General features: G+C 35.0%; 1 protein-coding gene across 11 annotated transcripts in view; it reads left to right on the top strand.

The window, feature by feature from the left end:
• Positions 1–15,768, top strand: part of LOC116337714 (histone acetyltransferase KAT6A) — a 35,427-nt gene that overhangs the window by 460 nt on the left and 19,199 nt on the right. For 6 of the 11 annotated variants that reach the window (XM_031762589.1, XM_031762571.1, XM_031762514.1 and 3 more), the window contains exons 2-3: positions 1,633–1,834; positions 11,894–12,820. In XM_031762589.1, the coding sequence (XP_031618449.1) occupies positions 12,164–12,820 (657 nt within the window). In that variant the 5' untranslated portion in view covers positions 1,633–1,834; positions 11,894–12,163. Of the gene's footprint in view, positions 1–28; positions 202–1,632; positions 1,835–2,166; positions 2,256–11,893; positions 12,821–15,768 lie in introns of those variants that run through there. The other 5 variants (XM_031762523.1, XM_031762533.1, XM_031762562.1 and 2 more) reach the window with 5 other exon arrangements.

The following is a 15,768-nucleotide window of genomic DNA, read 5'->3' as shown; positions in this document are numbered from 1 at the left end:
TCATTCTGTTGCTGTTGCTCGCACATTTTTTACTTCTTGCCACAAGTTTGAAACGAGCGAAGTGAAATGAGCCATACAGAGCACACCATCACGGCAATACGATACTAAGCTCAAACAACAACAACAACACGAAGAAGAAACTGAAACAAAAAAAAACATCTATTGATTGATTTTGTGCTCAGCTCTTAGACAAAATAGTGGGTATAATATATTTGTTCGACATTTCGCATCTTCGACAAAGTAGTGTTGTACACATTGTTTGTCATATCTGAATAAGTTCGGCATTTTTTTTTGCTTTTGCTTCAAAATAGAATAATCAGTAAAATATCACATAGAGAATCGGCGTGTGTGTGTTGTTTCGGTGCGGTTTGGCCTATCTAAATTATTCCGTATTTTTTTTTTTACTTCGTTGAATATTTTGTAGTTTTTGTGTGCGTATTTATGCACAGTACTGTTTTGTCGTAAACAGTAAAGAACGAAATGTAAGTGAGTGCGAAATAAAAGTGAGACAACAAAACGAAACGAAGCAACCCAAAACCAAGCGATTCAAATACACAAGAAGCAACAACAAAAAGTAACCAAGTAAATTGAACAACAACAAACGCGCGACACACGACACCAAATTAATGACAGAAATAAAGTGAAAAATATATATATATTTTAAGTTCAAAGCAGCAACATCAGAACAGTGTATGCGTGTGTTTGTGTGCGAAGAAACACACAAGAAATTGAAGAGGAAAAAAAATCCACAACAAACACATAAAGAACCGTACACCAATCCGTGTATGTGAACAAGAGAGAAAAAAAATTGTATATTTTTTTATATATCTCACCGAATAATAACAACTTACCAACAACAAAAAATATTAAAATACACATTCGAAAAGGGAAAAAAAAGCACACCGAGAATTCTTTATTCGCGCGCGCGTTCAATCTCTCATGTAAATGTGGCTATTACACATATTTTATGTGTGTTTTTTGTTTCTGTCGCCGTCGTCGTTGTTGCCGTCGTTTGCTTCTGCACTGTGAATGTCGTTCGCATTTTTTAACTCGTTCAATAGCCATCGCGTTTTGAAATGAAATTATCGAATTATTGTGCAGCAATAAGCATAATTATCGGCAAACAAAAAAAAGAATCAGATCAACCAGAAATACTGGCGACACGATACATAAATTCCTTGTGCATTTTCGTTCAGTTTGTTGTCATTTTAGATGGTTGTTGTACGAATGAATCGAGTAAAAGAGAGCGAGAGAGAAAGAGAGAAAAAATAACCCGTACATGAAATCTTTTTTTTTTTTAGTTTGTGTGTGATTCTGATAAATTCAAAGCGAACGTTTCACGAAATTGATAGTGGTGTGTTTATGTGAAAACAAGAAAAATAAGAAGAGATAGAGCGAAAAAGAACCAAAAAAAACCAACAACAACAAAAAAAAGATTTGTCGTTGAATTTGGATTAAATCGGAAATATCTCGCATATTGAATCAGAAAAGCGAAGAAGCAAAATTTAAAGTAAACGAGGAAACAGGGATTTACACAAATAGAAACCCAAATACACGCAATAATATACAATATATTTTTTCGGTGTTGCTTGCATTGTGTACAATACATTCTGAAATTATTTGTTTCTTTAGTCACATCCAGTCGGCTGACAGCAATTACAACAAAACAAAACAACAACACAAAAAAAAATAGACGACAGCAAACGACAAATATTTCATGTGCTTTTATGTGTATGTGTGTGAGTGCATTGCATCAAAAAAATAAAGAAATAATAATTGGAAATTGGACACGCTGATTGGAAAATTTTGATTTAATTTTGCATACAAAAATCAGGTAAGTGTCAATACCGCAAATTCATCAAGCATTTTCAGCGATAAATAAAATAAAAATGAAAAGAGAAAGAGATAGATTTCTGCAGTAAACAAAATCGATGTCGACCACTTCGATTGTATTTGAATCAATGTTTGCTAGATTGAGTTGTTGTTTTTTTTTTTCTACTCTCGGGCAATGTGCATTTCATAGTGTTTCATTATAGTGTTTTAACATAATTTATTGGTTATTTTTGTCGGTTGTCAAATTATGGTTACAAACCAAAATTCGGAATTACCAAAATAAATTCGGAGAATGTGAAAATGCAAATAATTTTGTGCAAAATTTAGAATTTTAAGCCGATTTTGATGCAATATAAATAACAAATGTGTTTGACAGAAAGAGAAATCAAATCCGAAATTCAAATTCAACGTGAAACGAATTAGTATGTTCATTAAAAAAGATTTAATATTGACAAACAATAAAACTTAAGATCGCATTTAACAAAAAAATGGCACAAAACTATCATCAAATATGTGTAAAAATCTATCAATTTTTGTTTTATTTGAGATGCAAACAAGCATTTATAATTTTCGTTTTCGGTCGGTTTGTCAGCCTGTCATCCTGATTCATCGCACGCATTTTTATCCATTTCGATTGGCAATTTTGACGGAATACATTACATGCATAACATCAAATGAATTCGCAAACACAGTAATCAATTAAAACAGTGTACCAAGACAAGAGAAATGAACGCAAAAAAGTGTGTAAAACATTTTTTTTTCTCCCTGTCGTTCGATTCATTTCCAAAATGGCTGCCGTCGGCTTCTCGGATTTTGCTGCTGCTGCTGCTTGTTATAATGTTGTTGCTGTTGCTGCCGTGGTTATTGTTGTTGTTGTTATTTGTGTGACTTAGTGTGTTTGTTCTGCTTGCCCGTGTGTGAGTGTGGATGTGCATATTGACGTGTGTACGAATGTATGTGTGCGCGCGATGTGAATATTATGGTAAAGCGATGATTATTTTCAGTTCGTTTTTTTTTGTGTGGAGCGCGCGCGTGTGTATTTGTGTGTGTATGCGTGCATATGAATATCAGCGCATAGCCATCACACATTCACATATTTAAAATCAATTCTCTCTCGCTCTCTCGGCGGATTGAAAAGCAAAAAATGAGAGAGAAGTGCTTGAAGCATACACAGCTTGCGTCAATCGTAAAATCTATTGTAAACGGAGCAACCAACAGAATATATACACATATAATAAGGACCATGAAATAGTATGTAGAAGAATGAACACATGTATAGAACTTTCCATATCCATATGGGCACCGTTTGCCGAACAAATTTTAAACGAGCAATGTGCACTCTCTTTCTCTCGCTTGCAGTTCGCTTCAAATTCAAAAAAAAAAAATGATTTTTTTTTGCTGCAATTGATTTTAAATCGTGTTGTTGCATTTGTCGATGGATAGTCGCCTAATGCGACACGATGAGCATTTAGGTGTTTCGTCTCGTTATATATATAAGAGGCTTGGTGTATGAGCTGCAATCGATGCCGCTTCATTTCTGCTGCCTATTCAAGCTTCTATAGATCTTGCTGAATATTGGCTGTTACGCGCGCAAATGTATGCATTAGTGCACCTAAATTTTCATGTGATTTCGTTCAAACGCATCGGACTACAACGAATTTTTTTTTTCTTCTCCCGAAAAAATGATGGCCTCTTGTTCCCATGCCACTAGTGTCGGTTCAAATAATTTTTGTTTTTTGTTTTCGTTAACCTCTTTGTGTGTTTGCGTTCATTTTTGTGTCTTTCTTTTTATCTCATTTTATTTTTGTGAGTTGTTTATATGTACGTTGCACAAGATGAAAAGGTGAAAAAGAATCGAACGAAATAAAGTAAAACGACGAAAAAATACATTGCACTGTTAGTGTATCTGTTATGTATCTTTCTAGGTCCCCGTAATGTATCACATAACGTCAAACGAAGAACAATATATATATATACATATATATGTTTAGCACGGCGCGCGCGTTTGAAAGTGCGTCGTCAACTTTGTTTCGTTTCATATACAAATACAAATATAAAATTCATACAAATGTGTGTGCACCGTTTTGGGTCTCTCCCATTGTTCCCGAGAGCAAATAAACGATCAAAAACGATATGTGTTGTAATTCATGAATATTAATTGTTGGTTGCGTCTTTTGTGCATGCATGTCTTGATAATGTAATAAAAATCAATGAAAAATTACCTTGTCTTACCTTGTCATTGCTTACCAAAGCACAGAAACATAGACGCATCGACGTTCGATGCACACACGCACACTCTCAATACATACCTTCATTATAATTTCGTAAATATAAAATCGTCTCATCAACATTTGGTCTCATATGCATCTGCTCTTTGTCTAAAAGTTGCTCGAAATTATCTGTCCATACCGTATAAAAATGATGGCAACAACAACAAAAATGGATATTCCGATGCGACGATTACCATTACACATATATCGAAACGTGATGTGATACTTAAAATAAATACATTTGGATATTTATACGGCAAAAGTGACCGAACAACAACCATTTGAAATTCCGAAATGCAATCGCCGTGATGTGTCGTGTCTCGCTCAACCGTCGTCGTCGTCATTGTCGGTGATTGGCGATGCTGCAGCAAATAAACGGTTACATGCACTGAAAATGAAACACAATAGAGACATCAACACCAGAGACAGATATTGTGCGATTCAAAAACTTGGCGAAAAGTGCGATAGAGCCATAGCCAAATGAATGTTGTTAAAACATACTCATATATGCCAGCTCATGAAGACCTAATCAGAATGCAATTGCACAAAATACAAACTCTTTTCTCGTTGTTGTTTTTTGTGTGCTTCTTTCGTCTGATTGAATTCTTTTCATATGCCATGCATATATTGAGATTTCGATGCATCTAAATAGCATAGTCCGCGCGCGCAAATTGAGTGACTGTTGTGCGTGTAGATATGGTTGGAATTGAAAATGTTGGCATAACGGATCCGTTGATAGACACACATATACAAAAAATGATCCCAGCAATACAACGGAGGCTACTTGATAATGATGTAAAATTCACATTACAAAAAGTTTGACCAAAGAACAATAACAAAAACGCACACGATCATTGTGTGCAATTGAGACGAGAAGTGGGCACGAGTGCAATTCATTGGTGTTGAATGACACGCACGTCGGGTTCGAAAGAGAGGGAGCGAGAGAGAATAAACAAAACCAAAACAAAAACAAATTAATTCTATTTTCAAGCATTTTAACAAACAACTCTTGCTTAGATATTCAAATTAAAATTGTGTGCGCGCAATTTATTTATCATCTAAATCATCGCTCGTCAAATTAGAATAGATAATAAACTTAAAACGTTTGAAAGCGAAATAGATAGACATAGACCAATGACAATTGTGCATATTACGGGCACATGCATGATTTATTAATATTTAATGAGCAGAACAATGTGTATCCGATTTGAACTCACTTGATATAGTATACATATTTATTTATTTTTTCGCTTGAATTTTACTATCTATTTATGTTTCACACATGCTATCATTTTTTCGTCATATCAAAATACAAAGAGATGAGAATTATTGTTTGTGTACTCTTTTGCTGTTGATGCGACGGGAATTAAAATGAGTCAAAAGCGCAACAAGTTGGTTTCACATCAGCATACGTGATATATCTAGTTTCAAGAATGTTTGTTGTTGGTTTTGTTTTCGCTCTGCTGTAGTCTTGTCTTTCGTTTAGCAATTTATTTGCGCTCGCGCGTCCGTTATCGCCAAAAGAAGGTCGATTTTTGTTGTTGTTGTGGTTGTCATAAATACTCAAGAGACGAAGACATGAAAAATGGCAAAAAACGCAGCATAAAATTGAAGTCAACATATTGAAGGTTATTTATGTTCATCGAAAATTTTGCGCCACAACTGTATTGCAAACGAATCGACAACAAAGAAATGAAAACGAGTTTGTCAGTATACAATGTCTTCCGAATTACAAATCCAATCGATTCGAGGTGTAATTCAAATAAATTTCGTTCGCTATTTGTGTCGAGCTACGATTGATTTTTATGTGTTGAATGACAACTGCATTAGGGACAGTTGTTGAACTAATTCATTTGTTTTGTTTTCAACCCAGCGCACGGTTACGCGCACAGGTAAAAGTGTACACACGCTCCATTTCGATTCTATCATTTGTCTCATTAATTTATAGTCATATACTAATCGTATCTAACCACAATTGCATATTTTGAATGTGGTTCAGAGGCGCGCATCAAGAACACAGACAAATGGCGACCAGAGGGACAGCTAGGCTATTTAGCAGCAAAACAACAACAACCAAAATTACACATTAACAAAACGAATGCGAACAACAAGAATAAAAAAAAGAACACATTAAAATAAAAACGCGCGCTCGTTCATTTTTACGTTTGGCCACAAAACATATGTGTGTGTATGTGCGTTGGGTGTGTATGTGTATATGTGTGATGTGTGTGTGTGTTGGGAAAAGTGCAATGTGTGAATGCCATATGTGTGCAAGGCATATACATCCTGATATCGTCAAAAACGGCAGATGTATTGCATGGTCTAAATGCTCGTACAGAATCACACATACACACCGCAGCACGGCTGACAATACAAAGAGCTGAAAAGAGAAAGGGTAGACAGGAAGAAATGATGATCACTATACAATGATGTTGATATGGATGACAATAAAACTGACACAAATACACAGATCCCAATTAATACGCATCACGGGTATAAGACAGAGGCGATCCGAGAAGGAAACGTTGATTCGCACACAAAATTACATTTATCTCGTTGTATATCGACGATTAAATGTATTCTTTGCATAGTAGACGCTTTACTTTGTTCCTTTTCCTTTTCCTTCTGCAACGTCTTATATTTGAATACGCACCATGTAACGGCAGCAGAAGCAAAAGTAGCAGCAGTCGTTTTGTATCGATGACTGGCGTCTCTATACTCATTCTGGATATACGAAAAACGAATCAATTTATTTATTACGCTACCACTTCATTATACACATGGTTGAATACCGAAAACATTTGCCGTTTATGGTCGCTACCCGTAACCGTGGATATTTGCGCTTGCATATATACACATACGCACACACACAGACAGAGAGAGACAATATTTCTTGTTCATTCTTCGGAGCACACGAATTCATACAATAATGGTATTGTACTTTTGAAGAAAAGTGAACTGAAAAAAAAGGCACTCGGATTGGATTGACACCGAAAATCCGACCGCCAAGCAATGACGTACCGACCGAACCAAGCGAACAAACTTAGTTAAACTTACTGAAAAAAGATATGTGTATGAGTCTCTCATCGATTATATCTGGATAAATATCTTACGATTTACATTTTATACATATTTTTTTTTTCACTTAATTCTGCTTCGTAGTTAACGAATATGCCCTATAAATTGTTTGTGTGGCCAACACACATACACAATACAAGCGGCATAAGTGTTTTTTTTTAGTTCTACATTGCTTTGTTCAGAGCACGACACGGTGTTGCCGCCGCTTTTTATTCGTTTGTTTGTTTCGGACATTATTTATTTTTTTTGTTATTCTCTTCATCTGTTGTTGTAACATCGTTGTCATAAAAATTCAGTAATTTGTCGATTTTTCTTTTCAATTATTAATACATCTGAACCGTTTGTTTTGCGGCTCCATATTTCAATTCGTGTTCTCTTTTCCATCTCTTTTTTTCGTTCACGGCTATTGTCCACGGGCAAACAAAAACCATACAATGGAACATTTGTACGTAAGTTCAGAAAGGCGATAATAAATTTTGCGAAAATTCCACATCGTAATATTTTGACAGAATAGCTTTATATGCGTAATCGGATAAATCCTTTTTTTATTGTTGTTGTTGTTGCCATGCACGATAATTATTAGCACTATAGGGCAAATTATTACGCATTAACTACGCACCGGACATACAGGAAGACGCTCATCACGAAGATTTACTTTTACAGATTTTTTATTGGAATTCGGTGCTTTTTCGATTTTTAATTGAACAATGGTATTGAATGATAGTGACATATGTCGCTTTTTATAAATCTATTCAAATTACCACAGTCGAAATGACCAAATATTCATTGCATCTGCTTGATTGTCGAAGAGTGTTTTCTTTTGAATTTTTATTGATGATGATTACGTAATATTCAACAGTTCATGCCATTATTAAGAAGAAAAAAAAGTGAGACATTGTCTAAACACTCCAAAGTGAGAACCGATTGAATGCACACAATTAAATGTGTGTATGTGTGTGCGTGTGGCTTTATTCTACTTTGCAACAAACCCTTGCCGCTTGTACCATTCGTAATTTACATATATAAAAAAAAGGGAAAACGCTTTGTTTGCCTTTCTTCTACATTGAAGCGCGCCTTTCGCTTAGCTCCGAGCTAAACATTTCCATGCAATTTATTACGTGTATGCGCTAGTGTTTATAAAATCTATACGATGTATGATGAGATCTTGACTTCATTAGAAGCCGGACGATGATAATAGCAATTAAATTACATAGCATTCATTTTTCGCTCTCTCGATTTTTCTTATATTGTGTACGTATATGTATGTTTATTTGCACATATGTATTTTCGGCACTCGAAATCGAAAAATTGCTTCTCGCGTCAAATTCTCACCGTGTAGTTGTGTCTCAAAAATACACACATAGCGAGCATGCGTGCATGTGTGTGTGTGCTAGTTTCCGTTTTGTGATCTGATGCACAATTTATTGCCGTCAATAAATTTGTTTGCACATCAGAGGCAGAAACGGCGAGTAAATCAAAAAGAGAATGAAAACAAATAAATAAATATGAAAACTATTAAGTAATAAGAAAATACATTCATAATGAAATGTTTATATAGACTGTTGTAAAAACAATGAAAATGTAAAAACTCACATCGAATAATTTGGCATAAGTTGTCTCGCTTATTGCGTCGTAACTTTATCGTTTCAAAATTAATTTTGCAAACGATTTTAGTTTTCATCGGAATTTTTGCCACATGTTTCATTCCACATCTCTCATTTCATTTGAAATTCAAATCAAGAGAACAAACAAAAAATGCATTCCAATTTAAAATCGAATTTTTCGTTTAATTACTCAACGTTGACGATGCGCCGTTTTCGAACCGATGGTTGGTCTAAGAAAAACGATTTGCAGTTGGTCTAATGATCAATTAATTATCTCTGAGCTTGAGCGATCACACTGAAACCGAAATGCGTCTAAAAGACATCGGTTCATCATTTGTGTGGCATCTTTCACACGCATGCGATGTCGTTTGTAGAATTTTAAAGAGTCATTTTAGTAAAATTTATTGCGTAAATTAACGCCTTTTCATAAATCGAGAAGCGATGATTCTTTCTGTTGAATGCAATCACTTTAAATAATCTGACACATGCACAAACGAAGCGACGACAGCAAACAAACCATTCCAATTCATGAAAAGAACCAAAAATTCACTTCAAGCACAATTGAGATGAGAAAGGAATGTTTTGTATGGCCATTGAGTGCGTTAAATCGCAAGGCGGATTTTATCCATATAAATGTTTTGTTTGGCACATTTGTTCACACTTTTTCGTTTTGTGTCTCATTATCGCCCTGAATGTCACCATATTCATTGTTCGTTGTCGGTGTGCACATGATTCAGTAAGACGAGAGAAAAAAACTGTCGCGTTTTCGTGTTCAAAAAAAAAATAAAAATGAAATAACCACAAAAACCAGAATAATATGCAAACATTATAAATTCTAGAAAAAAAAACTGTAGACAAATTCCAAACGATTCATTCATTTTTGAGCTAGTCGGTTTTTTTCGCTCTCTTTCAAGAGAGATTCTTTAATTATTTTATGTTCGCTCGTTTATTCGCATTGAAAAGAAGCATTCTGCAAAGTGTAAGCATCGTGCATGTTTGCATTTGCTCATATAACAATGCAAAAATAGAGTTGGAAAGCCAAATGAAAAACATACCCATACATTGAATATGGAGAACTGAATCGGATGAAGTAAAATGGAAGGAAGAATGCAATTGTGAAATAGAATTTTCTGATGCTTTGACATGAAAGGCTTCGCCATGCATACATGTACCATGAAGATAAGAAATTCCAGAAGGAGGTCTTTTGAGCCACCTTCGTCAATTCCATTTTACATGCATGCCTGAAAATTTGGTGAGCGAGTGGAGAGAAAGAAAAATTTTGGTTGAATTATACGATGCGCGCACTCAATGCCAATCAAATTTCCATTATTGCAATTTTGTTGTTAGCGCGTCGCGCTCAACGAAAATGAGCAAAACGTATTTCAACGGAAAATAGGTCAAAAGGTCATCTACTTGGATATTGAGTTTTGAACGGCTTTTGGCATGCAGCTTCACAATTCTTTCTATCCCTTTCACTCAGCAACACACACACACACACACAAACAAATGTATACTCATTGAAAAATAGCTCTGTTGAATAATGGAAAAGTATGAAATGGATTATTGCTTACATTCAAATGACACTTCATTCAAATTGCAGTCGATAAAGGCAAATGTGCGCGCGAACAAACGAGCGATTTATGGACGAGAGTAAGCATGACGAGAACGATAACAAAAATAACAACAGCAACAACAACACTCTTTTTACTCTATTTTTGGAAGGAAGAAAATCGCAATGCTTATAGCATAAAAATAAAACGTGCACTGATTGCTCATACACTCGTGGTCGCTTTCAATTAAATTGCATCAATTTTTACCAGCATATTCTCTATCTCTCTCTCTACCTCTCACTTACTTAATCCAGCGCATGAACACATTTTCAATCCATAGAAGCGGAACAGATTACAAATATAAACTGATTATATGCAGAAAAATACAATTATTTAAAATGACAGTTAACCAAATCGAATGAAAATCGATGCGACAGCGACATTTCGTTGAACTTTATTATTATTAATTTTTTCTCGTGTGTTAATAAAATGATTGACTAATTTGATGAGCTAATCGGATGACTGTGATTGATTTTCCATACAAAACCGATATTCGACCAAAATCACAGTAGCAAACCATTTCACTTTTATTTGGGACAATCGATTGAATTTATTGGCTTTTCGTACAATATTATATCAAAGTAGTCAATCAGTCAGCTATAATGTGACTGTTGTCAGTTATCGATTCTCTTCCGAAAAATTCGACGGGGTAGCAGGCGAGTTTTCACCGACTTTTTTTTGCCTCTCACTTTCCAAGAGATTTGAATATTACAGGAGAAATGAAAATTTGCTTGTGAAATGCAATATTGTGCAATAGTTGATCGGTAGGCGATGAATGTTGTTGCGACGAATAATAAGATTGGACGAAGTGAAGAGAAATTATAAGAGACACAAGAACATGCGACATGCAATAAATCCTTGACGACGACAACAACACCACCAAACATCAAAACTAATAAATAATTCAAATAAAAAGCTCTCGGCCGAATTTGGTTGTTATTGCCTTTCATGTTTTTTACAAAACCAAAACAACACCCATTAAAAATGGTTCGATTCGGTGATTATTTTCGGTGTATGAGTGTGAGTCTGTGTGGTTTTTTTTTCTCCGAATGAATGATACGTAACAATAATTCCACAGGAAAAGCAAATATGAATGCGGCAACTTTGTTGCCAACAGACAAAAAAACACGTGCGCAAATGCACAAGATCCAGTCTCTTTGTTTCTCATTCTACGTAACTGATTCATTCATAAGCGATTTGATACTTGCTTAACTGCAGTTGAATTATCTCTCGATATTTTTTTTTCGAACTTTTATGGAATTAAAACTTTTTCACCTTGTTGAAATGAACATTGGAAAAACAAACAGTTTAGCGTAAATTACAAACAATGTTAAATGGTTTGAAGAGAACTGCTTCACTTAATTTGTCCATTCATTCATTGTCAAGTACAATTTCACAACATTTATTTTTTAAATTGAGTTTTTAACCGCTTTTTAACCATTTTTGACAACTTTTAATCGTTTTTAATTTGTTGATTCTTGTGTCTCTTCCAACATAGAACCAAACTGGAAAACAGACCGTTGATTGAAGTGCAGGCAAAGAACGTGAATCGATAAATCTGGTTCGAGAAACATTTGGAGCGACAAATAAAAGAAAGTGCGAAAGTGGGAGAGTGAAGAAACAAAAACCTCCAATTAAAAAAATCAACCAAAAAATTGATTGAAACAAAAGAAGAAGAAAAAAAAAAATAAAAAAGAATTAAAATCAAGTTTATTATTTGTTAAGTCCTGGGTGCGCGCCAATTGCAACGCCGAAAAAGACGCGCGCAATGCGTGGCGATTCACAAGACGTAAGTGCTGAAGTTTGGCAAGAATGGATTTTGGAGGCGATACGAAAGATTCGATCACAAAAACAACGACCATCTACACAGAGAATATGTCAAGCAATCGGCAGCCACCATAAATTTCACGAAGACATTGTAGCTGCAAAATTGGAAGAGGCTGTTACAAACGGTGCCGTTATAAAATTATATAATAAAGGTTTACATTCGTATAAGGCGCCGGTTGCGCGTAAAAGTGTAAATATTTCTAAAGATACGGATATAACAAGACTAGTGGTAAAAGCGGTACGGGAGCTTGGCGAATGTGATGGTTCAAATGCGAAAAAAATCGAAACTTATGTACAAAAATCAAACAATATTGTGTTGACCGATGATACCGTTGATTTTCGGGTAATTGTTAAAAATGCACTGCGAACAGCCGTGTCCAAAGAGTTTTTAGTGCAAGAGGGTAAATTGTACAAAGTGGGTAAAGTGTCGCTTACATCACCGCGAAAGCGACGTTCCACGTCGCCACGGAAAAAACCCGGCACATCATCATCATCACAAGGTGATAGTTCAATAGCCGGCACCAGTCACAGCAGCAACGATAAATCCATTCTGACAACGGCCAACACCACAGACACATTCATCGGCACATCGCTTAATGTAAGTAGACAGAACCATTTGACTTTTATTCCAATTCGTTTGTTGTGTGCTTACAAGTGCTCTTGCGCAAATTACAATTTGTGCAAATGTGAAAACAGATATTATATCGACGATGATGAGGGAAGTCGAGGATTACAATAGGTTTTCTTTTTTAATTCTTTTTAATTCGAACAGAACAAACGTTGCCATCCATGTAACAAAGTCGAATAACAAAAAAATTACGACACATTCACATGATATTTAATCATAATTTACATATTATTCACAATTTTTTTTTGTTCATGTTGGCTATTCAGGGTCCATTTTTTATTTTTCTTCTCTTCAAAAAAAAACTAGAAATAATTCATTCTTCTGGTTGCGCGGGTGTGCATTTCCACACAAATGTAGTCAAATATGAATAAATTATGCATAAATGTGTTGAAAATTAAAACCCTTTCAATGCTGCATACCTGTTCACACGCACATCGCATATTCCATGAACTATGTAACTCACATTGTGTCCGACAGATAACTTTATTTTCATTTTCATTCGAAACGAATGAAAAAAAATCACATAAATCCAAAGCTATTGTTTTCAATTTCATTGGCCATTGCTGTCCGTTTCTGATGTGAATTCTAGCTTGTTTCCAAGTTATCATTTGTGTGCCGGTTGATGTGGTTCATTTACACATTTTAAGGTTGATCATTTCGTGATCCATCTTGACCGAAAGAGAAACGAAAAAAAAAACTTAGCACTTAACGCCACATACATAAAGTGTCTTCCATTCGACAAGGCTACCGCTGAATAATGAAAAGAGAGTAAATGAAGGAGGTGGAGAGAAAAAGAACGAAAATATGTGTGTTGTTCAGGTCCCTTGATAAATTAGTCCAACCGAAAGTTTCATAAATCGTAAATAATTATGGTTAATGATGATTCAGCTAGCACAACACAAAATTTATTTAGATAGTTCCTCTTTGTGGTTGGTCAAAATTGATCGAATAGAATATATTTCAATGCAATTAAATCAGGTAGAATACCTGAATACCGAATGAATATTTGATTTAACTGAAAATCAAAGACACGTAATCCAATCGTCATAAACACAAATATTATGTGCTCAAAAATTCTTTATAAATCACCATCCATGAAGTGGTACTTCATGTTTAACAAGCATTTATTCCCAACAAACACTCTATGTGCAATTAAGTGATGGGCGTAATTGATGTTTTATTTATGTGTATGGCAGATCAACGTTAAACAAACTGCCACTAAGCGCTTACACTGAAAACATAAACATAAATGCAATACGCTGTGTGAGAGTTCACCGAACGCTTTGTGTAATATATACCGCAACCAAAAACGTGTTTATCACGTACAGCAACCGGAGCTTATTTACGAATTCAAATTCTTTGAAACAGGCTTTCCAATTGATAAGATTAATATTTTTTTTTTACTTTTCGTGAATTTCATTCTTCAATTACCTTTTCTCTCTTCAAATGTTTCACAGTAGGTGAAATTTATGTAAAATTCGATGAATAAGAATCAGAAAACACAGATCTCTTGATTTATTTTGTTCTATATTGTGAACTGAAGACTGTATTTAATCTGCTTATCTTGAGTAGTCAGAAGGGTTTTATTGCCGAATCATCATTAAAACCGGCTAAAGGACATGCTAATTACAAATTATACCAAGAGAAAAAACAGCAAACGACCCATGAAATATTTATTCGGCCCAAAATCAAAAAATCGATGAAGTCAAAATAATTGGAAATCATTTCGAAGAAAAAGATTGAAAATCTAAGTCATTGTTTGATGGACAATAAAAAAATAATCAAATTTTTAAATAATGAGTTGTTCTTCCGCTATTCAAGATTTAAATGTGCGAAGGGAGATTCAAAACGATCGATTTTGGTTCGATGTTTCATATCTTTTACATTCCACCGTGTCCATTATGCAATTCATTCGGCGGCACGTTCACCAAACCATTTTGCGATCCAATTGCGTATGGCAGTCGCGTATAATTCGACACGCGTAATGTAATTTACATGAATATTTACGCGACAATTTCTTATGTACGCATGACTTAAAATAAACATCATGCTATCGTAAACGTATTGAGTAACCTTTTTTTTCGCAGTAATTATAAGATTGCATCATTGTCAGGTGATCGCCGATTGCAAATGGAGATTGCGAATTCAAATGAGTTCAGTTGAATTGAAAGTTTTGTTGTTGTTGTTGACATTTTTCTCTGAATTTCAATTCACAGAGATGTAATCAATTCAATGTCAGTTCATTATGGAATATTTGCTGATTTAGTGCAACAAAAGGGAATCATTTGGGAATAAAAAAAAATTTGAACCAGAGAAAATGTCTCGACAACACCCGTTGCATATACGTCTCAATCGATCCAAATTAAAACACAAATTTTTTTGAGTCAAATGTAGTTAGAGAAGATGTGAAACTGCATTAAACTAGTGAGCGAGCGAGCAAGAGATAGAGAGAGAGAGATATTTATATGCATGCGAGGTGAAGTGCGCTCATCCAAAACACAAATAAAATTTACACACACACATGTTTATTCGTGTATCAACGGCATTTTCGTGCGAGATAGATAGAACGCAAGGCAAATGGCGAATGTGCAAAATTTAATGAGCTATATTATGGAACAAAGTAAGAATGCCTGCGAATTCATGCGCTTCGTATCGCATATACATATTGGTGAAAGTACATATATGAGCTAGAATTGAAACGAAAAACGTGAAAATATGAGTAGCTAGTAATTGTGGAGAAATGCTCATAGAATGTAATAGCTTGTGTGTGTGTATCTCATCTCTCGGTTGCCTGCAAATCAACGCTTGCATAAATTCTCGCTTCGCACAATTTACTGGTTGTGTTCGTCTTATTCGGTGCTGATTCTGGTGCTGCCACTATTGAATCAGTATAGAGCCCGTCAAATATTATTCGATAG

This window comes from Contarinia nasturtii, unplaced genomic scaffold (genome assembly GCF_009176525.2).
Source record: "Contarinia nasturtii isolate CC-2019 unplaced genomic scaffold, AAFC_CNas_1.1 Cnas_scaffold_78, whole genome shotgun sequence".
NCBI classification, from domain to species: domain Eukaryota; kingdom Metazoa; phylum Arthropoda; class Insecta; order Diptera; family Cecidomyiidae; genus Contarinia; species Contarinia nasturtii.
Note: the sequence above shows the minus strand (reverse complement) of the source record. Positions and strands in the feature narration are given on the sequence as shown.